This window comes from Antechinus flavipes, chromosome 2 (assembly GCF_016432865.1).
Source record: "Antechinus flavipes isolate AdamAnt ecotype Samford, QLD, Australia chromosome 2, AdamAnt_v2, whole genome shotgun sequence".
NCBI classification, from domain to species: domain Eukaryota; kingdom Metazoa; phylum Chordata; class Mammalia; order Dasyuromorphia; family Dasyuridae; genus Antechinus; species Antechinus flavipes.
The window spans coordinates 383,761,176-383,777,866 of NC_067399.1; the positions used below are offsets into that span (position 1 = coordinate 383,761,176).

General features: G+C 32.5%; 1 protein-coding gene across 1 annotated transcript in view; it reads left to right on the forward strand.

The window, feature by feature from the left end:
* ATG2B (autophagy related 2B) overlaps positions 1-16,691 on the forward strand; it is a 111,337-nt gene that overhangs the window by 59,196 nt on the left and 35,450 nt on the right. The window contains exons 16-23 of the mRNA XM_051978429.1: positions 509-611; positions 764-959; positions 1,439-1,581; positions 10,058-10,215; positions 10,760-10,932; positions 11,604-11,754; positions 13,561-13,757; positions 15,097-15,177. Coding sequence (XP_051834389.1) covers positions 509-611; positions 764-959; positions 1,439-1,581; positions 10,058-10,215; positions 10,760-10,932; positions 11,604-11,754; positions 13,561-13,757; positions 15,097-15,177 — 1,202 coding nt within the window. The remainder of the gene's footprint in view (positions 1-508; positions 612-763; positions 960-1,438; positions 1,582-10,057; positions 10,216-10,759; positions 10,933-11,603; positions 11,755-13,560; positions 13,758-15,096; positions 15,178-16,691) is intronic.

Sequence of the window (16,691 nt, forward strand, 5' to 3'; positions counted from 1 at the left end):
GTCTCTCTAAGCCTTTCTGTAATCAGTCAGCTATTTAAACCCAGATCCTCCTCATTTCAGGCCTGGTACTCTTTCCACTGTACCATCTAGCTGCTCCTGTTAATAGTATTTAAAATTTTTTTTTTAAAGATTAATTTACTGTGCAACAAGAGAACTGTTTGATTCTGCACACATATTTAACATGTATAGGACTGCTTGCCATCTGGGGGAGACGGTGGAGGGAGGGAGGGGAAAAGTCGGAACAGAAGTGAGTGCAAGGGATAATGTTGTAAAAAATTACCCAGGCATGGGTTCTGTCAATAAAAAGTTATAATTATTTAAAAAAAAAGATTAATTTATCAAACATTGACTTAAAGAAATCCTTGTGTTAGTCACATTTCATAAACAGAGTAGTCTGCCTTTTGCTTTATCCTATGTGTGTATATAACCTTGTGTGGAATACGAAAACATTATATTTTTGATATATTTTGTGCATTTTAATTAATTAAGCTTTCAACACATTTTTAAGGTTCATTCCAGGAAGATAAAGGAGAACCATTAGTTAAATTTTTTCAAGTGTCTAGTGGAATAGATGGGGATATAACATCATCAGATGATTTTGATTGGCCACGGTAAGTAATTAGAATCCTTTAGATTGTTATCTTTATATAATGTCTTATATTTGAGTAATTGTTGGTTACATACTGCAGCATTTTTAAATCATGTATGAGACTATTTTCAAATTTAAGCTTTAATAAGCATATTTCTATTTTTTGATGGACAGAATTGTGCTGAAAATAAACCCATTAGCTATGCATTCCATTTTGGAGAGAATAGCAGCAGAGGAAGAAGAAGAGAGTGATGGTCACTTTCAAGAGGAAGAAGAAGGAGGAGCACATTCTTTGAAAGATGTTTGTGATTTAAGAAGACCAGAGCCATCTCCTTTTTCTTCTCGTAGAGTAATGTTTGAAAATGAGCAGGTAATATAAGGGAAACAGGAAACTTACTTTCCAAATCAAATAAGGGGTTGCTCTAATTCCCTAATTAAAACAAGTATTTTTATTCCATATTTTAAACAAGGATTTCAGAATTAATAATGCTATTTATTTTCATTAGGTATTTTATTTTGTAAATCTAAAACCTAGAAATGAATGAAATTATAATCATAGATTTAAGATTATATTTTTAGGTTTGAAAGGGATTTTAAAGGTCACTTTGTTCAACCTCCTCAATGATGAAATAGAAGCCCGTGGAGATGTGACTTTGCCAAGGTCACATAGGCAATAAGAGACGGGAGTTGAGGTTTTAATCCATGTACTGTGACTCAATCCAGAAATCTTTTCATCTCACCTTACTGCCTTCCAGTGTTATTATGCGGTTAGAAAGATTTATTTTATTGCTTGTTGGTTGGTTGTGTTTTTTTTTTTTAAACTAAACCTACAATTGGTTTGATTTTTAGATGGTGATGCCTGGTGATGCTTTGGAGATGACAGAGTTTCAAGACAAAGCAGTCAGCAACTCTCACTATGTATTAGAACTTACATTACCAAATATTTATTTAACATTGCCAAATAAAAATTTTTATGAGAAGCTCTATAATAGGTAAGTTTTAAAGCATTAAACTGAGCCTATATTTTCAATCAATAGTATCTTCTTTGCAGACTTCATGTCTTAACTGGTTTTATCTAACTTCTTAGTTTCCTTTGCAAAATAATTATTTTGAAGCTTTTGCCTTTATGATTTTTTTCCTTCAGTTTTAGTATGAAAAATTTGCCTCTTAAGTATTGTTTTTGTAATTTGGATAGGCTAAAATAGATGGTAGTAGACAGTTATGAATACTTGCTTAGAGGAAGGTACTTAAAAGAAAGATGTCTGATTCACCTTGTCTGTAAAATATAATAACAAAAATTCAGCTTGTGTTCCAAACTATAGCTAATATACAAAATTAATTTTTTTCATTCGCTTCATTTGACCTCTGATTCATCGGTGTGAATAATTTTCCCATTGGTACAGATTATAACTTAGCTATGAGTTTTCTTTTTATGTGATTCTTATTTGTATTCTCCTGTAAATTCTCCATAGATGATCCATAAAACATGCTGCTGGCCTTACTTTAACTGTTTCATCATTATTTGTATATTATTGTGCTATATTTAGCTTTATAGCTAGGGTTAGAGCATGGAACTAGGTTCAAGTTTTTATAGGAAATTAGTCCTCAGGAAATGAATACAAACAGATAAACTCCATCTTGAACTTTAATTTGTTCTTTAAACAAATAAAACTTTGTTAATAAAAAATGGATAATAAAAAATACCATCAGAAATGGCAACAGCAAAAATTGTTTATGCAGAAGTTTAGTCAAAGTCTATGTATTTACATAGAAATTTAATCAATATATATCAGTTTCTTTAATGAAGAGACCTTCCAAAAATAACTTGGTCAGAAAACTGATACATTCTAGACGTTAGAATACTAATTCTAGGCATTTTGTTAAGTGTGGGGATGCAGATAAAGGCAAAAACAATTGAATTAAGATGCTCATATTTAGGAAAAGATGCACACAAAACTGTTTACAAAGATGAAAAACACACACACACACACATGTATATACAACATTAAGTTAGTTATTCTCTTTTTTTTTCCCCTGAGGAAATTGGGGTTAAGTGACTTACCCAGGGTCACACAGCTAGGATGTATTACGTGTCTGAGACCAGATTTGAAATCAAGTCCTCCTGACTTCAGGGCTGGTACTCTATCCACTGTGCCAGCTAGCTGCCCCTGGCTACTAACTTTTCTTTTCTTTCTTTCTTTCTTTCTTTCTTTCTTTTTTTTTTTTTTTTAATTATAGCTTTTTATTTACAAGATATATGGATAGGTAATTTTTCAGCATTGACAGTTGCAAATCCTTTTGTTCCAACTCTTTCCTTTTTTCCCCTCACCCCTTCCCCCAGATGGCAGGTTGACCAATACATGTTAAATACATTAAAGTATAAGTTAAATACAATATATGTATATATGTCCAAACAGTTAATTTGCTGTATAAAAAGAGTCGGACTTTGAAACAGTGTACAATTAGCTTGTGAAGGAAATCAAAAATGCAGGCGGACAAAATAGAGGGATTGGGAATTTTGTAGTGGTTCATAGTCATCTCCCAGAGTTCTTTCCCTGGGTATAGCTGGTTCAGTTCATTACTGCTCTATTGGAACTGATTTGGTTCATCTTCATTGTTGAAGAGGGCCACGTCCATCAGAATTGATCATCATATAGTATTGTTGTTGAAGTATATAATGATCTTCTGGTCCTGTTCATTTCACTCAGTATCAGTTCATGTAAGTCTCTCTGGGCCTTTCTGAAATCATCCTGCTGGTCATTTCTTACTAAACAATAATATTCCATAATATTCACATTCCACAATTTATTCAGCCATTCTCCAATTGATGGGCATCCACTTAGTTTCCAGTTTCTGGTCACTACACAGAGGGCTGCCACAAATATTCTTGCACATACAGGTCCCTTTCCCTTCTTTAAAATCTCTTTGGGATTTAAGCCCAGTAGTAACACTGCTGGGTCAAAGGGTATGCACAGTTTGATAGCTTTTTGAGCATAGTTCCAAATTGCTCTCCAGAATGGCTGGATGTATTCACAATTCCACCAACAATGTACCAGTGTCCCAGTTTTCCCACATCCCCTCCAGCATTCTGCATTATCTTTACCTGTCATTCTGGGCTACTAACTTTTCAACAATGATGCCAGAAAACAGCAAAAAGTGCTAAGAATTAAACAGTTTTGGATAAAATTTAAAATTTGAGTAAATTGTTGCACAGTGGATAGAACACTAGTTCTGGAGTCAGATCTGAGTTCAAATACCCTCAAAATTTATTAATTGTTGTATGATCTTGTACATATCCCTTATCCTCTGCTTGCCTCATCAACCCCATCTATAAAATGGATTGTTATGAGAGTCAAATAAGATAATTTTTGTAAAGCCACCTATATAATGTTCTAGGCACTTAAATCTAAGTATTGAAAATAGAAAAAGAGAGAAAAACATTTCTTTAAGGAGCTTACAGTTTAATGGGGAAGACAACAGGCAGACAAGTGATTATCTAACAAGCTATGTTTAGGATAACTAGGAAATAATCAACAGAGGAAAGGCACTAGAATTAGAAGGGGTTGGAAAAAGTTTTCTGAAGAAGATTGGATTTTAGTTAGGACTTGAAGAGGAAAATATTTTAGCCATTAGTCAGAGAAAATGTCCAGAGTCAAGAGATGGAATTTCTTGTTTGAGGAGCAACAAGGACACCAGTATCCTGGATTGAAGAGTATATGGCTGGGGGTAAGGTTTCATAATACTGGAAAGATAGTGTGTGGAGGGGGGAGGGGAAGGAGGGCAGCGCGCACTAGTTTATGTATGAAAGGTTTTGAATGCCAAAAATAGGATTTTGTATTTGATGCTAGAAGCAGTAGGGAGTCTCTAAATTAGGAATTTGGGAGGAGGTAACATCTTCCAATGTTCAGAAAAATTATTTTGGCAATTGAATGAAGAGATGCATTACACCCACTAACACACTGCTCTTACAGTAGTCCAAGTGTTTAGGTGATAAGGCCTTCACTAGAGTGGAAGCAGTATCAGAGGAGAGAAAGTTATTAATTATTAGAGAGATGTTGCAAAGGCGAAATCAACAGGCCTTGGCAACAGATAGTATAAAATGGGAAGGTGGGGTGACCATGGCTGTTGTGAGAGATAGGGACGAATCACGAATGACCCTTAGGTTGTGAGACTGGGAAGATGGTGTTATCTTCAATAGTAGTAAAGAAGTTAGAAGATGGGGAATGTTTTTGGGGAAAGATATAATCAGTTCAGTTTCAGAAATGTTGAGTTTAAGATGTCTACAGTATCACATGTGAAATTTAACAAAATTATAAACTGAGGCAATTCTTATGAAAGATATCTTAAACATATAATATATAAACATATAATAACAAAGGATGGGTCAAATGCTACTTCTTCTTGCCAGAAGACCCTGAATTGAAGATACAGCTTATTTATCTGTCTGTCTATCTATCTATCTATGTATTTATCTATTACTATCTATCCATTCATTTAATTTTTTTTTTTTTTTGCTGAGGCAATTGTGACTTGCCCAAGATCACACAGTTAAGAAGTGTTAAGTGTCTGAGACCAGATTTTTTTTTTTTTTTTTTGATGATAACTTTTTTTTGACAGAGCCCATACCAGGGTGTAATTTTTTTTTTACAACATTATCCCTTGCATTCGTTTCTGTTCCAATTTTTCCCCTCTCTCCCTCCATCCCCTCCCCTAGATGGCAAGCAGTTCTATATATGTTAAATATTATGTTGCAGTATATCCTAGATACAATATATGTTTTGACGAACCGAACAGTTCTCTTGTTGCACAGAGAAAATTGGATTCAGAAGGTAAAAATAACCCGGGAAGAAAAACAAAAATGCAAATAGTTTACATTCATTTCCCAGTGTTCTTTCTTCGGGTGTAGCTGCTTCTGTCCATCATTTATCAATTGAAACTAGTTAGGTCTCTTTGTCAAAGAAATCTACTTCCATCAGAATACATCCTCATACAGTATCGTTGTTGAAGTGCATAATGATCTCTTGGTTCTGCTCATTTCACTTAGCATCAGTTCATGTAAGCTGAGACTAGATTTGAACTCAGGTCTTCTTGACTTCAGGACTGGTGCTCTATCCACTGCACCACCTAGTTGCTCCTGTACAACTCATTTTTATAAGCATAGAACAAAGAACAGAACAAAAAAATCATGTAATTTTTCAGTTTTTGACAGGTGAGAGATTATCATTGTTATCTTAAAGAAATTGGATATAGTCACTACATGGTATGGAAACCTCTGCTTTCTATCTCTAAAGAATGTTTTTATGAATTTTATGGGTCCCGAAGTTACTGATAAGGACAGATTTAATGGCAACTGAGGAATTGAACAAGACCATCTTTTTTGAAAGTTGATACAAAGATGGCTCCTTTGTGTATATCTCTATTTCAATAGGGATGGAGGAGGAGAAAGTGGCAGGAGATGCATGAGCAATAATATAAAGTGAGAAAGAGGGGAGAAGGAGCTCATGATGAATGGATATAGTAGTCAGGAAGAGCTGAGTTCAAATTAGACTGTAGATATTACTTATGTAATCCTGGGCAAATCAGTTAATTTCTATTTGCCTTGACTTACTTTCCTCATCTGCGAAATGGGGATAATAATGAAACCTCTTAGAGTTGTTGTGAGTGCTTTTTGTAAATATATTTGTAAAGTGCTTTGAAAACCTTAAAATGCTCTATAAATGCAAGCTGTTGGTACTGTTGTTATTATTATCATTATAGAAAAAAGTTTGACATTAAACAGTCCTTGATTTTAAACAGTTTCTATTTTAATTTAAAAAAAAGAAGCCAACATATAAATTGTTAGGGATATGCAAAGCAGGTATGAGGTAATTGTGGAAAAAGGAAAACACTTGTAACTGAGGTACTCAAAAAAGCCCCCCACTTTTTTTTCTTTTTAATGTAACATTTTATTTTTCCCAATTACATGTGAAAACAATTTTTAACATTTAAAAAAAGCTGTGAGTTCCAGTTTCTATCTTTCCCTATCTCTTTCTTTTTTTTTAACTTATTATAATTTTTTATTGGCAAAACATATACATGGGTAATTTTTTACATTATCCCTTGCACTCACTTGTGTTCCGATTTTTCCCTTCCCCCTGCCCTAGATAGCAGGCAGTCTTATATATGTTAAATATGTTATTGTATATCCTAGATACAATATATGTGTGCAGATCTATACAGTTCTCTTGTTGCACAAGAAGAATTGGATTTAGAAGGTAAAAATAACCTGGGAAGAAAAATAAAAATGCAAGTAGTCCACATTCATTTCCCAGTGTTCCTTCTCTGGGTGTAGCTGATTCTGTCCATTTGTCACTGATCAATTGGAACTGAATTAGATCTTCTCTTTGTCAAAGATATCCACTTCCATCAGAATACATCCTCATACAGTATTGTTGTTGAAGTGTATAATGATCTCCTGGTTCTGCTCATTTCACTCAGCATCAGTTCATGTAAGTCTCTCCAAGCCTCTGTATTCATCCTGCTGGTCATTTCTTACAGAATAATAATATCCCATAACATTCATATACCACAATTTATTTAGCCATTCTCCAGTTGATGGGCATTCATTCATTTTCCAGTTTCTAGCCACTACAAAGAGGGCTTCCACAAACATTTTGGCACATAAAGTTTCTTTCCCTTTTTTAGTATCTCTTTGGGATATTAGCCCAGTAGTAACATTGCTGGATCAAAAGGTATGCACAGTTTGATAATTTTTTGGGCATAATTCCAAATTGCTCTTGAGAATGGTTAGATTCGTTCACAACTCCACCAACAATGCATCAGTGTCCCAGTTTTCCCGCGTCCCCTCCAAAATTCATCATTATTTTTTCCTGTCATCTTAGCCAATCTGACAGGTATGTAGTGGTATCTCAGAGTTGTCTTAATTTGCATTTCTTTGATCAATAGTGATTTGGAACACTCTTTCATATGAGTAGAAATGGTTTCAATTTCATTATCTGAAAATTGTCCTTTGACCATTTATCAATTGGAGAATGGCTTGATTTAGAGTCAATTATCTATATATTTTGGAAATGAGGCCTTTATCAGAACCTTTAACTGTAAAAATATTTTCCCAGTTTGTTGCTTCCCTTCTAATCTTGTTTGCATTAGTTTTGTGTGTACAAAGGCTTTTTAATTTGATATAATCAAAATTTTTTATTTTATGATCAATAATGATCTCTAGTTCTTCCTTGGTCTCAAATTCCTTCCTTCTCCAGAAGTCTGAGAGGTAAATTATTCTATGTTCCTCTAATTTATTTATAATCTCATTCTTTATGCCTAAATCGTGGACCTATTTTGATCTTATCTTGTTGTACAGTGTTAAGTGTGGGTCCATTCCTAGTTTCTGCCATACTAATTTCTGATTTTCCCGGCAGTTTTTGTCAAATAGTGAATTCTTATCCCAAAAGTTGGGATCTTTGGGTTTGTCAAACACTAGATTGTTATAGATATTGACTATTTTGTCCTGTGAACTTAACCTATTCCATTGATCAATCTGTTTCTTAGGCAATACCAAATGGTTTTGTTGACCACTGCTTTATAATATAGTTTTAGATCAGGTACAGCTAGGCCACCTTCATTTGAGTTTTTTTTTCCCCTTTAATTCCCTTGAAATTCTCGACCTTTTGTTCTTCCATATGAACATTAAAATAGTTTCTTGAGACTCTGATTGGTATAGTACTAAATAAATAGGTAGTATTATCATCTTTATTATATTAGTTCGGTCTATCTAAGAGCACTTAATATTTTCCAGTTATTTAAATCTGATTTTATTTTTGTAGAAAGTGTTTTGCAATTTTGCTCATATAATTCCTGGCTTTCCTTTGGTAGATAGTTTCCCAAATATTTTATGCTATTGACAGTTATTTTGAATGGAATTTCTCTTTGTATTTCTTGCTGTTGGATTTTGTTGGTGATGTATAAAAGTGCTGAGGATTTATGTGGATTTATTTTGTATCCTGCAAAAGTTTTGATTAAGTTGTGAATTATTTTTAATAGCTTTTCAAAAAAGCCTTTCTGCAAAAAGTCTGAGTCTTCTTAAGTAATATTATGTTATATATTTAGACCAGTTAACTCTTTCCTTAATAAACTTCAGAAACGGAAAAACATTATTCTTAAAGTAACACATTTCTTTGAATAGAATTTTGGGGAGAATTTTAACTGATTCTCATCAAGTTACTTAAATATGAGTACCTCACCTCTCAGATTGGCTAAGATGCCAGGAAAAGATAATGATGAATGTTGGGGAGAATATGGAAAAACTGGGACACTAATACATTGTTGGTGGAATTGTGAACTGATCCAACCATTCAGGAGAACAACATGTAACTTTGCCAAAGGACTATAAAATGTGCCTTCCTCACAGTTTTATCCAACAGTGTCTCTACTAGGCCTGAATCCAAAAGAGATCATAAAAAAGAGAAAAGGACCCAGATGTTTATAAAAATGTTTGTAGCAGTCCTTTTTGTAGTGGCAAGGAATTGGAAACTAAGTGCATGCTATCAGTTAGAGAATGAGTGAATAAGCTATGGTATACTATTGTTATGGGATATTATTGTTCTATAAGCAACGACCAGCAGGATGATTTCAGAGGGGCCTGGAGGACTTGTGTGAACTGATGCTAAATGACATGAGTTGAAATAAGAGAACATTTTACATGGCAACAACAAGATTATACAGTGATTAGTTCTAATGATCATGACTCTTCAATATTGAGGCAATTCAGGACCGTTCCAGTGGTCCTCTGATGGAAGATTATGGGAAATGAGTGTGGATCATAACGTATTTTCACTTTTTTTGTTTGCTTGCATTTGGTTTTCTTTCTCTTTTTTTTTTCCTTTTTGATCTGATAATTGTGGAAACATGATAATTGTGGAAATATGTATAGAAGAATTGCACATATTTAACATATAATGGATTAATTGCTGTCTATGGGAGAGATGGGAGAGAGAAAAAAATTTGCAAGACAAGATTTTGCAAGTGTCAATATTGAAAACTATGCATATGTTTTGAAAATAAAAAGTTTTAAATATGAGTGCTTACTATCTTGTCAGTACTTTGCTAAGTGGTATTTCACCCTAGCATTTCCTTGAAAATGCAGTATCTTCTATTTTACATCTTGATATTTATAATCATAAGTTCTTATTAAATGCCCATTGTATACCAGATATTCTGCCAGCGTTCTGAATATAAAGGCAAATAGTGAAATAGTTCTTGCCCTTAAGGAATTTATATTCTTAAAAAGCAAACAACAAGAAAACAACTGCTAGCATGTAGAATGTACAATTTTTTTTGTGATTCTCATTTATGACTTCTGTTTTTTCATGCTTTTTTCTACTGTCATGTAAAACTTGAAAGGCAATGTTGTATAATGTTTTCAGGTTGAAGTATGATGCAATTTTTAAACATATACAATTTTTATCTTTATAGGATCAGTAATGACCTGCTACTGTGGGAACCAACAGCTCCATCACCTGTGGAAACACTGGAAAATATTTCATATGGTATTGGGCTCTCGGTAGCCAGTCAACTGATTAATACCTTCAACAAAGATAGTTTTAGTCAGTTTAAATCTACAGTTCATTACGGTAATATCCCTTAAAATAATTCTAAACTTGAATCTGAATAATACAGTATTGCAAGTTGGGAAAATCATGAGTAACTTACACTTTTAATTGTAAAAGTAATTAAAAATTAAAGTCTTGGCTATAGTCTTGCTAGTCTTGCTAAAGTCTTGCTTTGCCTACTGTTTTCTTTTTTTTTTCTCTCAACGTAAATTGACACCTTTGCTTCCTATTTTATATAATCTTAAGAGAGTTACTTGAAGGTCATAAGAGATTAAGTGACTACCGACTACTATCAGACACACTGCTTTGATGTATCATCAGAAGCAGATTCTGAATCTAGGTCTGAACTAGGTTTGCTGGTTCTCAGATACATAGGTCATACATACAAATTTTCATATTGGGAAGATTTTGTCCTCTGCTGCCATACCATTTATGAATCCATAGCGACCTTGCTATCTTAATGAAGTATTTTAAAAAAGACATTAATGGACAACATTTTTATCTTGATAGTTGTAAAATAAATATTTTAAATAAATTATCAGAATTTTTGGTTAATTTCTTATAGATGATGAGAGTGGATCCGAGGAAGAGACTTTGCAGTATTTTTCCACAGTTGATCCCAACTATCGTTCTCGTAGGAAAAAAAACCTTGAATCTCAAAACAAGAATTCTCAGAGTTTTCTTTCTGTTCTTCTGAACATCAATCATGGATTAGTATCAGTATTTACAGATATTAAGGTAAGAGTTCATAAGAGAAAGGGACTTGCCAAATCGATTCTCTACTAATAATCTTCCAAGGATAATTATGTTCCATAAATTCTTTCTTGTTTCCTACTTTGTTCAGTGTATTGTGAATAATATATTTGGTAAGATCAGCATTATTCAGGCTCATTATGATTCAAAGTAGGCAGGCTTCTGTAATGGTTACAAAGGAGTTCAAATACAATTCAAGTAACCATTCACTTTTTAAAAAGTAGAAAATAAATTAGCAGACTTAAAACAAATACAGAATACTTGAAAGTTATTAGAGAAATAAATTTAAATGTTAAAAAGATCCATAAAATGACAAAATTAAATACTGATATTATTGAAGTCTACCAAAATTGATAAATCTGATGGAGCTGTAAACCAAAGGCCAACTATATAAATGCGTTACTTTTGGTTTCAAATATTTGGATATTAATAGCAATAAGATGAATTACTCTAGTTAAAGGATAATGACCATGATAATATTTAGCAGATAACATAAATAAATTTTAATTTTTATTGCCATAGAGTACATTTAATTCAAGAAATTGTCACTTGACAATTTTAAATTTTCCTAATACTCCAAACAGAAATTCTTCTATCATAAAATCTCTTTTCTTCAGTTCATTCTTAACCTTGTGTTTTTCTCATCTTCCCATCAGCAAGATGACAGAGAATTGTTAGAAAGTAAACATGGTGAATTCTGGTTAGAATTCAATAGTGCTTCATTATTTTTCGTGACAAAATATGAAGGTTTTGAAGATAAACACTACATCTGTCTTCATTCAAACAGCTTCAGTTTATATCACCAAGGTATGATGAATATAAAATATCGATATTATTTCTAAGGTTTTTTAGGAAACCATTTTAGGACAGCATAAAATGGTCTCTACTATAGGCATCTTAAAATCAGCATATCATGGAAGGTACTCTAATGGTCATCTAGACCAGGGCTTCTTAAACTTTTTCCATTCGTGTGACCCCTTTTTACTGGAGAATTTTTTATGTCACCCTGGGTATATATGTATATAAAATAGATATACAAATCAAACATAAATTGTTTAAAAATCATAATTTCCAGTAATGTGATCCATTATGGGGTCACAACCCACAGTTTAAAAAGCTTTGATCTAGAGCAACTTTCCCTTTAAATATGAGAAAACTTAAGACCCAAAGTGATAAATACCCAGTATCATACATTATTAAGTTTTCAACAGTGATTTTCAAAATAGCAAAAGTTTGTTGTTAACCTTGATGATACTACCATTTTACTGGTCATCAGTATCAGAGTCAACTTGAATTCATATCATTTATTATCCTGTCTATTTTTACCGGATTCTGAGAAACCTACTTCCACAACATCTTTCGTATTTTGGGGGACTTTCTGAATTCTGAATTTACTGTTCTATCAACCTTCTGAAAAAAAAAAAAAGAAGGCTCCTATCTTCAGCCTTCTTTTTTATCCCCTCAATATTATTTTATTTTTCTAATTACATGTAAAAAATAGTTTCCAACATTCATTTTTTTTTTTTAATTTTATTTTATTTAATAATAACTTTGTATTGACAGAATCCATGCCAGGGTAATTTTTTACAACATTGTCCCTTGCACTCGTTTACCAACATTCATTTTTGTAAAATTTTGAATTCCATATTTTTTTCTCCTACCCTTCTATCTCTCCCCTCCCCAAAGACAGTAAGTAATCTGATATAGGTTATACATTTACAATCATTTTAAACATATTTGCTTATTAGTCATACTGCTTCAATCCTTTTTTCAATTTAACCTTTGCTTAAAAACAAAAAGTTTTAAATGCACAGGTCTGACCATGATAGTTGCTTGCTGAAAAAACCTTCAGTAACATCTTGATATAAATTCTCAACTTAGTTTTAATATATTATTACTTTTTATATACTTTGTATTCTAGCCAGTGTTTTTCTTATAAAACTCTTTAAGGGTATTTTTGTATTATCTTATTATAGTACTTTATATCTATTATTCGCTTAATAAATGTTTGCTGGAAGGTTATAGTTCTTAAGGGATGTTCTTTTACTATTAATTATACCCAATTGTACAATTGTACAATTCTTTTAAAAAAAATTTTAGTTTGAACTTTGCCTCTCTAATTATATCACTCAATTTTCTTCAATTTCCATGTTATATATATATATATATATATATATATTTTTTTTAAACACAGGTTATCTCTAAGAAGTACAGAGTATGAATGTCACTTTAATGTGTAATAATTTCTCTTCATTCATCATTTTATTTATTCATCATCATTAGAAGCAAAGGTGCTTGCCATTTAACTAAGTGCATGAACAAATCTGAAGAATTTCATGTGCTCCAAGATATTTTTTGGGGTATTTAATAACTCTTCTTCAATTTGTTCATTGTTTTTTGTTTTTAGGTTTTGATTTTTCTTGTCAAAATTTTCAGCAATTTTGTTTTCTTTCAACATTTTTGCAATTATTTTTGAGGAAATTCATCAGAAGACATTCTTTTGTGGCCCATTCATTGTAATAGTCCTAGAACTCCTAAAGCCAAAATAGTAATTATGTTGTGCCTGTATTAAAAGAGTATTATTAAATATTTTCACCTCTGATATGGACATAGGCATGATAGATGGAGTGATTCTTCCTGCTGAAGTACGACTTCCCACCACAACTCGTCCACATTGGTTGGAACCTATAATTTATTCATCAGAAGAAGATGGTTTTAGTAGAACTTCAGATGGTGTTGGAGGAGACTCTTTAAGTATGTTATCTGTTGCTGTTAAAATCCAGTCTGATAAATCAGAGATGAATACAAAGGTTTGTATTCTTTTGGACATATTTAGTTTTTAACCGAGTCTGAGATTATTAGTCTCAAATTGATATTTATATAATGGAAGTCTCATGCAGTTGTCATAATGTTGAAGAGCACACAAGTTCTGTGAAAAAGAAAGGAGTGCCAAAGAGTTGGAAAGAATCTTGGACTTTATTGATGCCTTTAAATAGGCAAAGGAAAATATTAGTAATCTCCAATCCATATGCCAACTTTCCATCCATAATAAATCTTTATGTGAGTCATCTATACATAGATCTCCCTAAAACATCTGCGATGTAAAGAACAAGCAAATTTGCTCAATGTGTACCATCTTTTTGCTGTTTTACAATTAAATGAAAACTTAGAACATATAAGAGCATATCCTTATTTGAAGAGAACAAAATGCCATTTCGTAAGCTTTATTACGTGAGGGATTATTTGTGAGTAGTGTGGACTTCCATCTGCTTCTGTCCCCAGATGACATTATGCTGAATGTATTAAGTCTTGGAACATCGTAGGATCTCTTTAAAGTGAATTGGAAATTGTTCAAAAAAAAGTTAGCCTGATTATCTTCAGAGGTAAAATTAAAGGTAGAGAAAAGAACAAGTTAACATTTATATAGGGCTTATTCTGTTCAGGCTAAATGTTTTGCCATTATTTTATTTGATCTTATAATCCTTGCAGGAGGTATTTAGTCTTATGCCTATGTTACAGATGAGAAAACTGAATCAGGGAAAAGTTTAATGGCTTTCCCACGGTCACACAACTAGTGAATTTATGAGATTGGATTTTTTTTTTTTTTTTTTTTGAGGCAATTGGAGTTGTGACTTGCCCAGGATCACATAGCTAGGACATGTTCAGTGTCTGAGACCAGATTTGAACTCAGGTCTTCCTGACTTCAGGGCTGGTGCTCTATCCACTATGCCACCTAGCTGCCCCAGAGATTGGATTTTAACTCGGATTCTCCAGGTTCTTGATCCCATCGTTTATTTTGCTTTTTAGTCTCATAGAGGGCAATGGAGAAAAGCATGGTGGGTAGTAGATTGCAACATAAAATCTTGAGGATATCTAAAAAAAAATGACTGAAATATGTCATCAAGGATGGTCTGATACTTTAGGTATATCAACTACAGAGTATTTATGGAAGGTTATGGAAAGGAATTGACAAGCAGTTGTGGGTGGTTGCAATTTACATTGATAGAACTTGTGAATCAGTGAGGTCACAGAGGCATTTGAATATAATGGGAACCAATTTTATACTATCAGAAAAAAATTTGAATTAACTATAAAATGCTGGTAAAGGTTAGGATTTTAATTCCTTTTGAAATTTCTTTTACTCTTTAGGAATTTCTCATTGCGGTGGGACTCAAAGGAGCAACCCTTCAGCATAAAGTACTTCCTTCTGGACTTAGCTGGCATGAACAGGTTAACTTATTTTTTGTCATTTAAACTCATTTGATTTCTGAACACTTAAAAACATAGACCTTATTTGTTTTTCATTCTTTTATTATAATTCCAGTACCATTCTTTTTCATATTTCATATGTGTAAAATATTTACATTTCATCACAATTAACAGACTTAAAAAGTTCTGTATTTTATCTTACAATCTAAACAGTTCTTGTATGTTAATAAAATATGGTTTTGAAATTTTCAATAGGAATTAATGATATTAGCATTAATTTACTTACACAATTATTCCTTCCATGTGTGGATAAGGAGTGTGCAATCCCGTGATCTGGAAAATCCATGTAAAATACGTTATTAGACTATAATTTTATGTATATTCTGTTCATTTCTCAGTTCCTAAATTTTGCTTTGTCATCTGCTAGCCTTTGCATGTTATCTGTGGCTTCTGCAAAATTCCCTTCAAGATCCCATGCTGATTCATGTTATATTCAAACTTCAGTGAGGAAAGTCTTAACGTGGAAGGGCTAACTAGATTTAGAGATTAGAACAGAGTAGCTAGGTGGTAAGGTGGGTGGAGCATCAAAAAACCTGTAGTCAGGAAGACCTAAATTCAAATCTGGCCCCAGACTCTGACTAGCTGTGTAAACTTGGGCACTTAACCCCATTTACCTCAGTTTCCTTATCTGTAAAATGATCTGGAGGAGGAAATGTCAAGCCACTCTAGTATTTTTGCCAAAAAAAAAAAAAAAAACCCTAAATGGAGTCACAAAAAATTGTACATGACTGAAAAGACACCACAAGAATTAGGGCAGTCAATATCAGACTATTTAGAAAATTTAAATTTTCATATCAAAAGAATTATTTTTTGAGATGAATATATTTATGAAAAACTTTCTCCATATAAGTAGAATTTAGTGCCTTATGCTAGAGGTAGATCTAGAGAACTATAAATTAAAATTTCAATTATTTTACTTGCTTCCTTAAATCAGATTTTAATAGTTCCTAAGCATCTTTATTGTAATTAAGAAGAACTGGCTTTTAGCAGTTTTTATGGATTTATGGATATGCGCCACAAGGCTAACCAGTTTTATTTTGCAGATAAATGCCTAAGGGTGACTGGTTAAGAGAAAATCATCAAAGTGTGTTAGGAGAGGAGTTTGTAATTTTACTAAAAACTAAAATATATGTGAAATTAAAAGGATTATTTTTCAATTCTAATGTTTTATAAATTAAAAAAAAATTCTGAAATTAACCTTAGCTTTACAAAGTTTAAGAAAACCAGTTTTTAGTAAAATCCTTACAAATATGAAGCCACTTGAAATAGTTCTGAAATTAATGTAGAACTATGTTAAAATAAATTTACATTTTCGTATGTATATGTTTGTATTTCACAGTCGCTATTATGTGTGGCATCATAGCATATATAGACTATTCCTTTTAAATTCAATTATATTTGGCTTTAGAAATTATATACTTGTTGATTTTTCTCTTCAGTATTACTATCCTTGTATTGTTTGTTCTCTGAAGTAT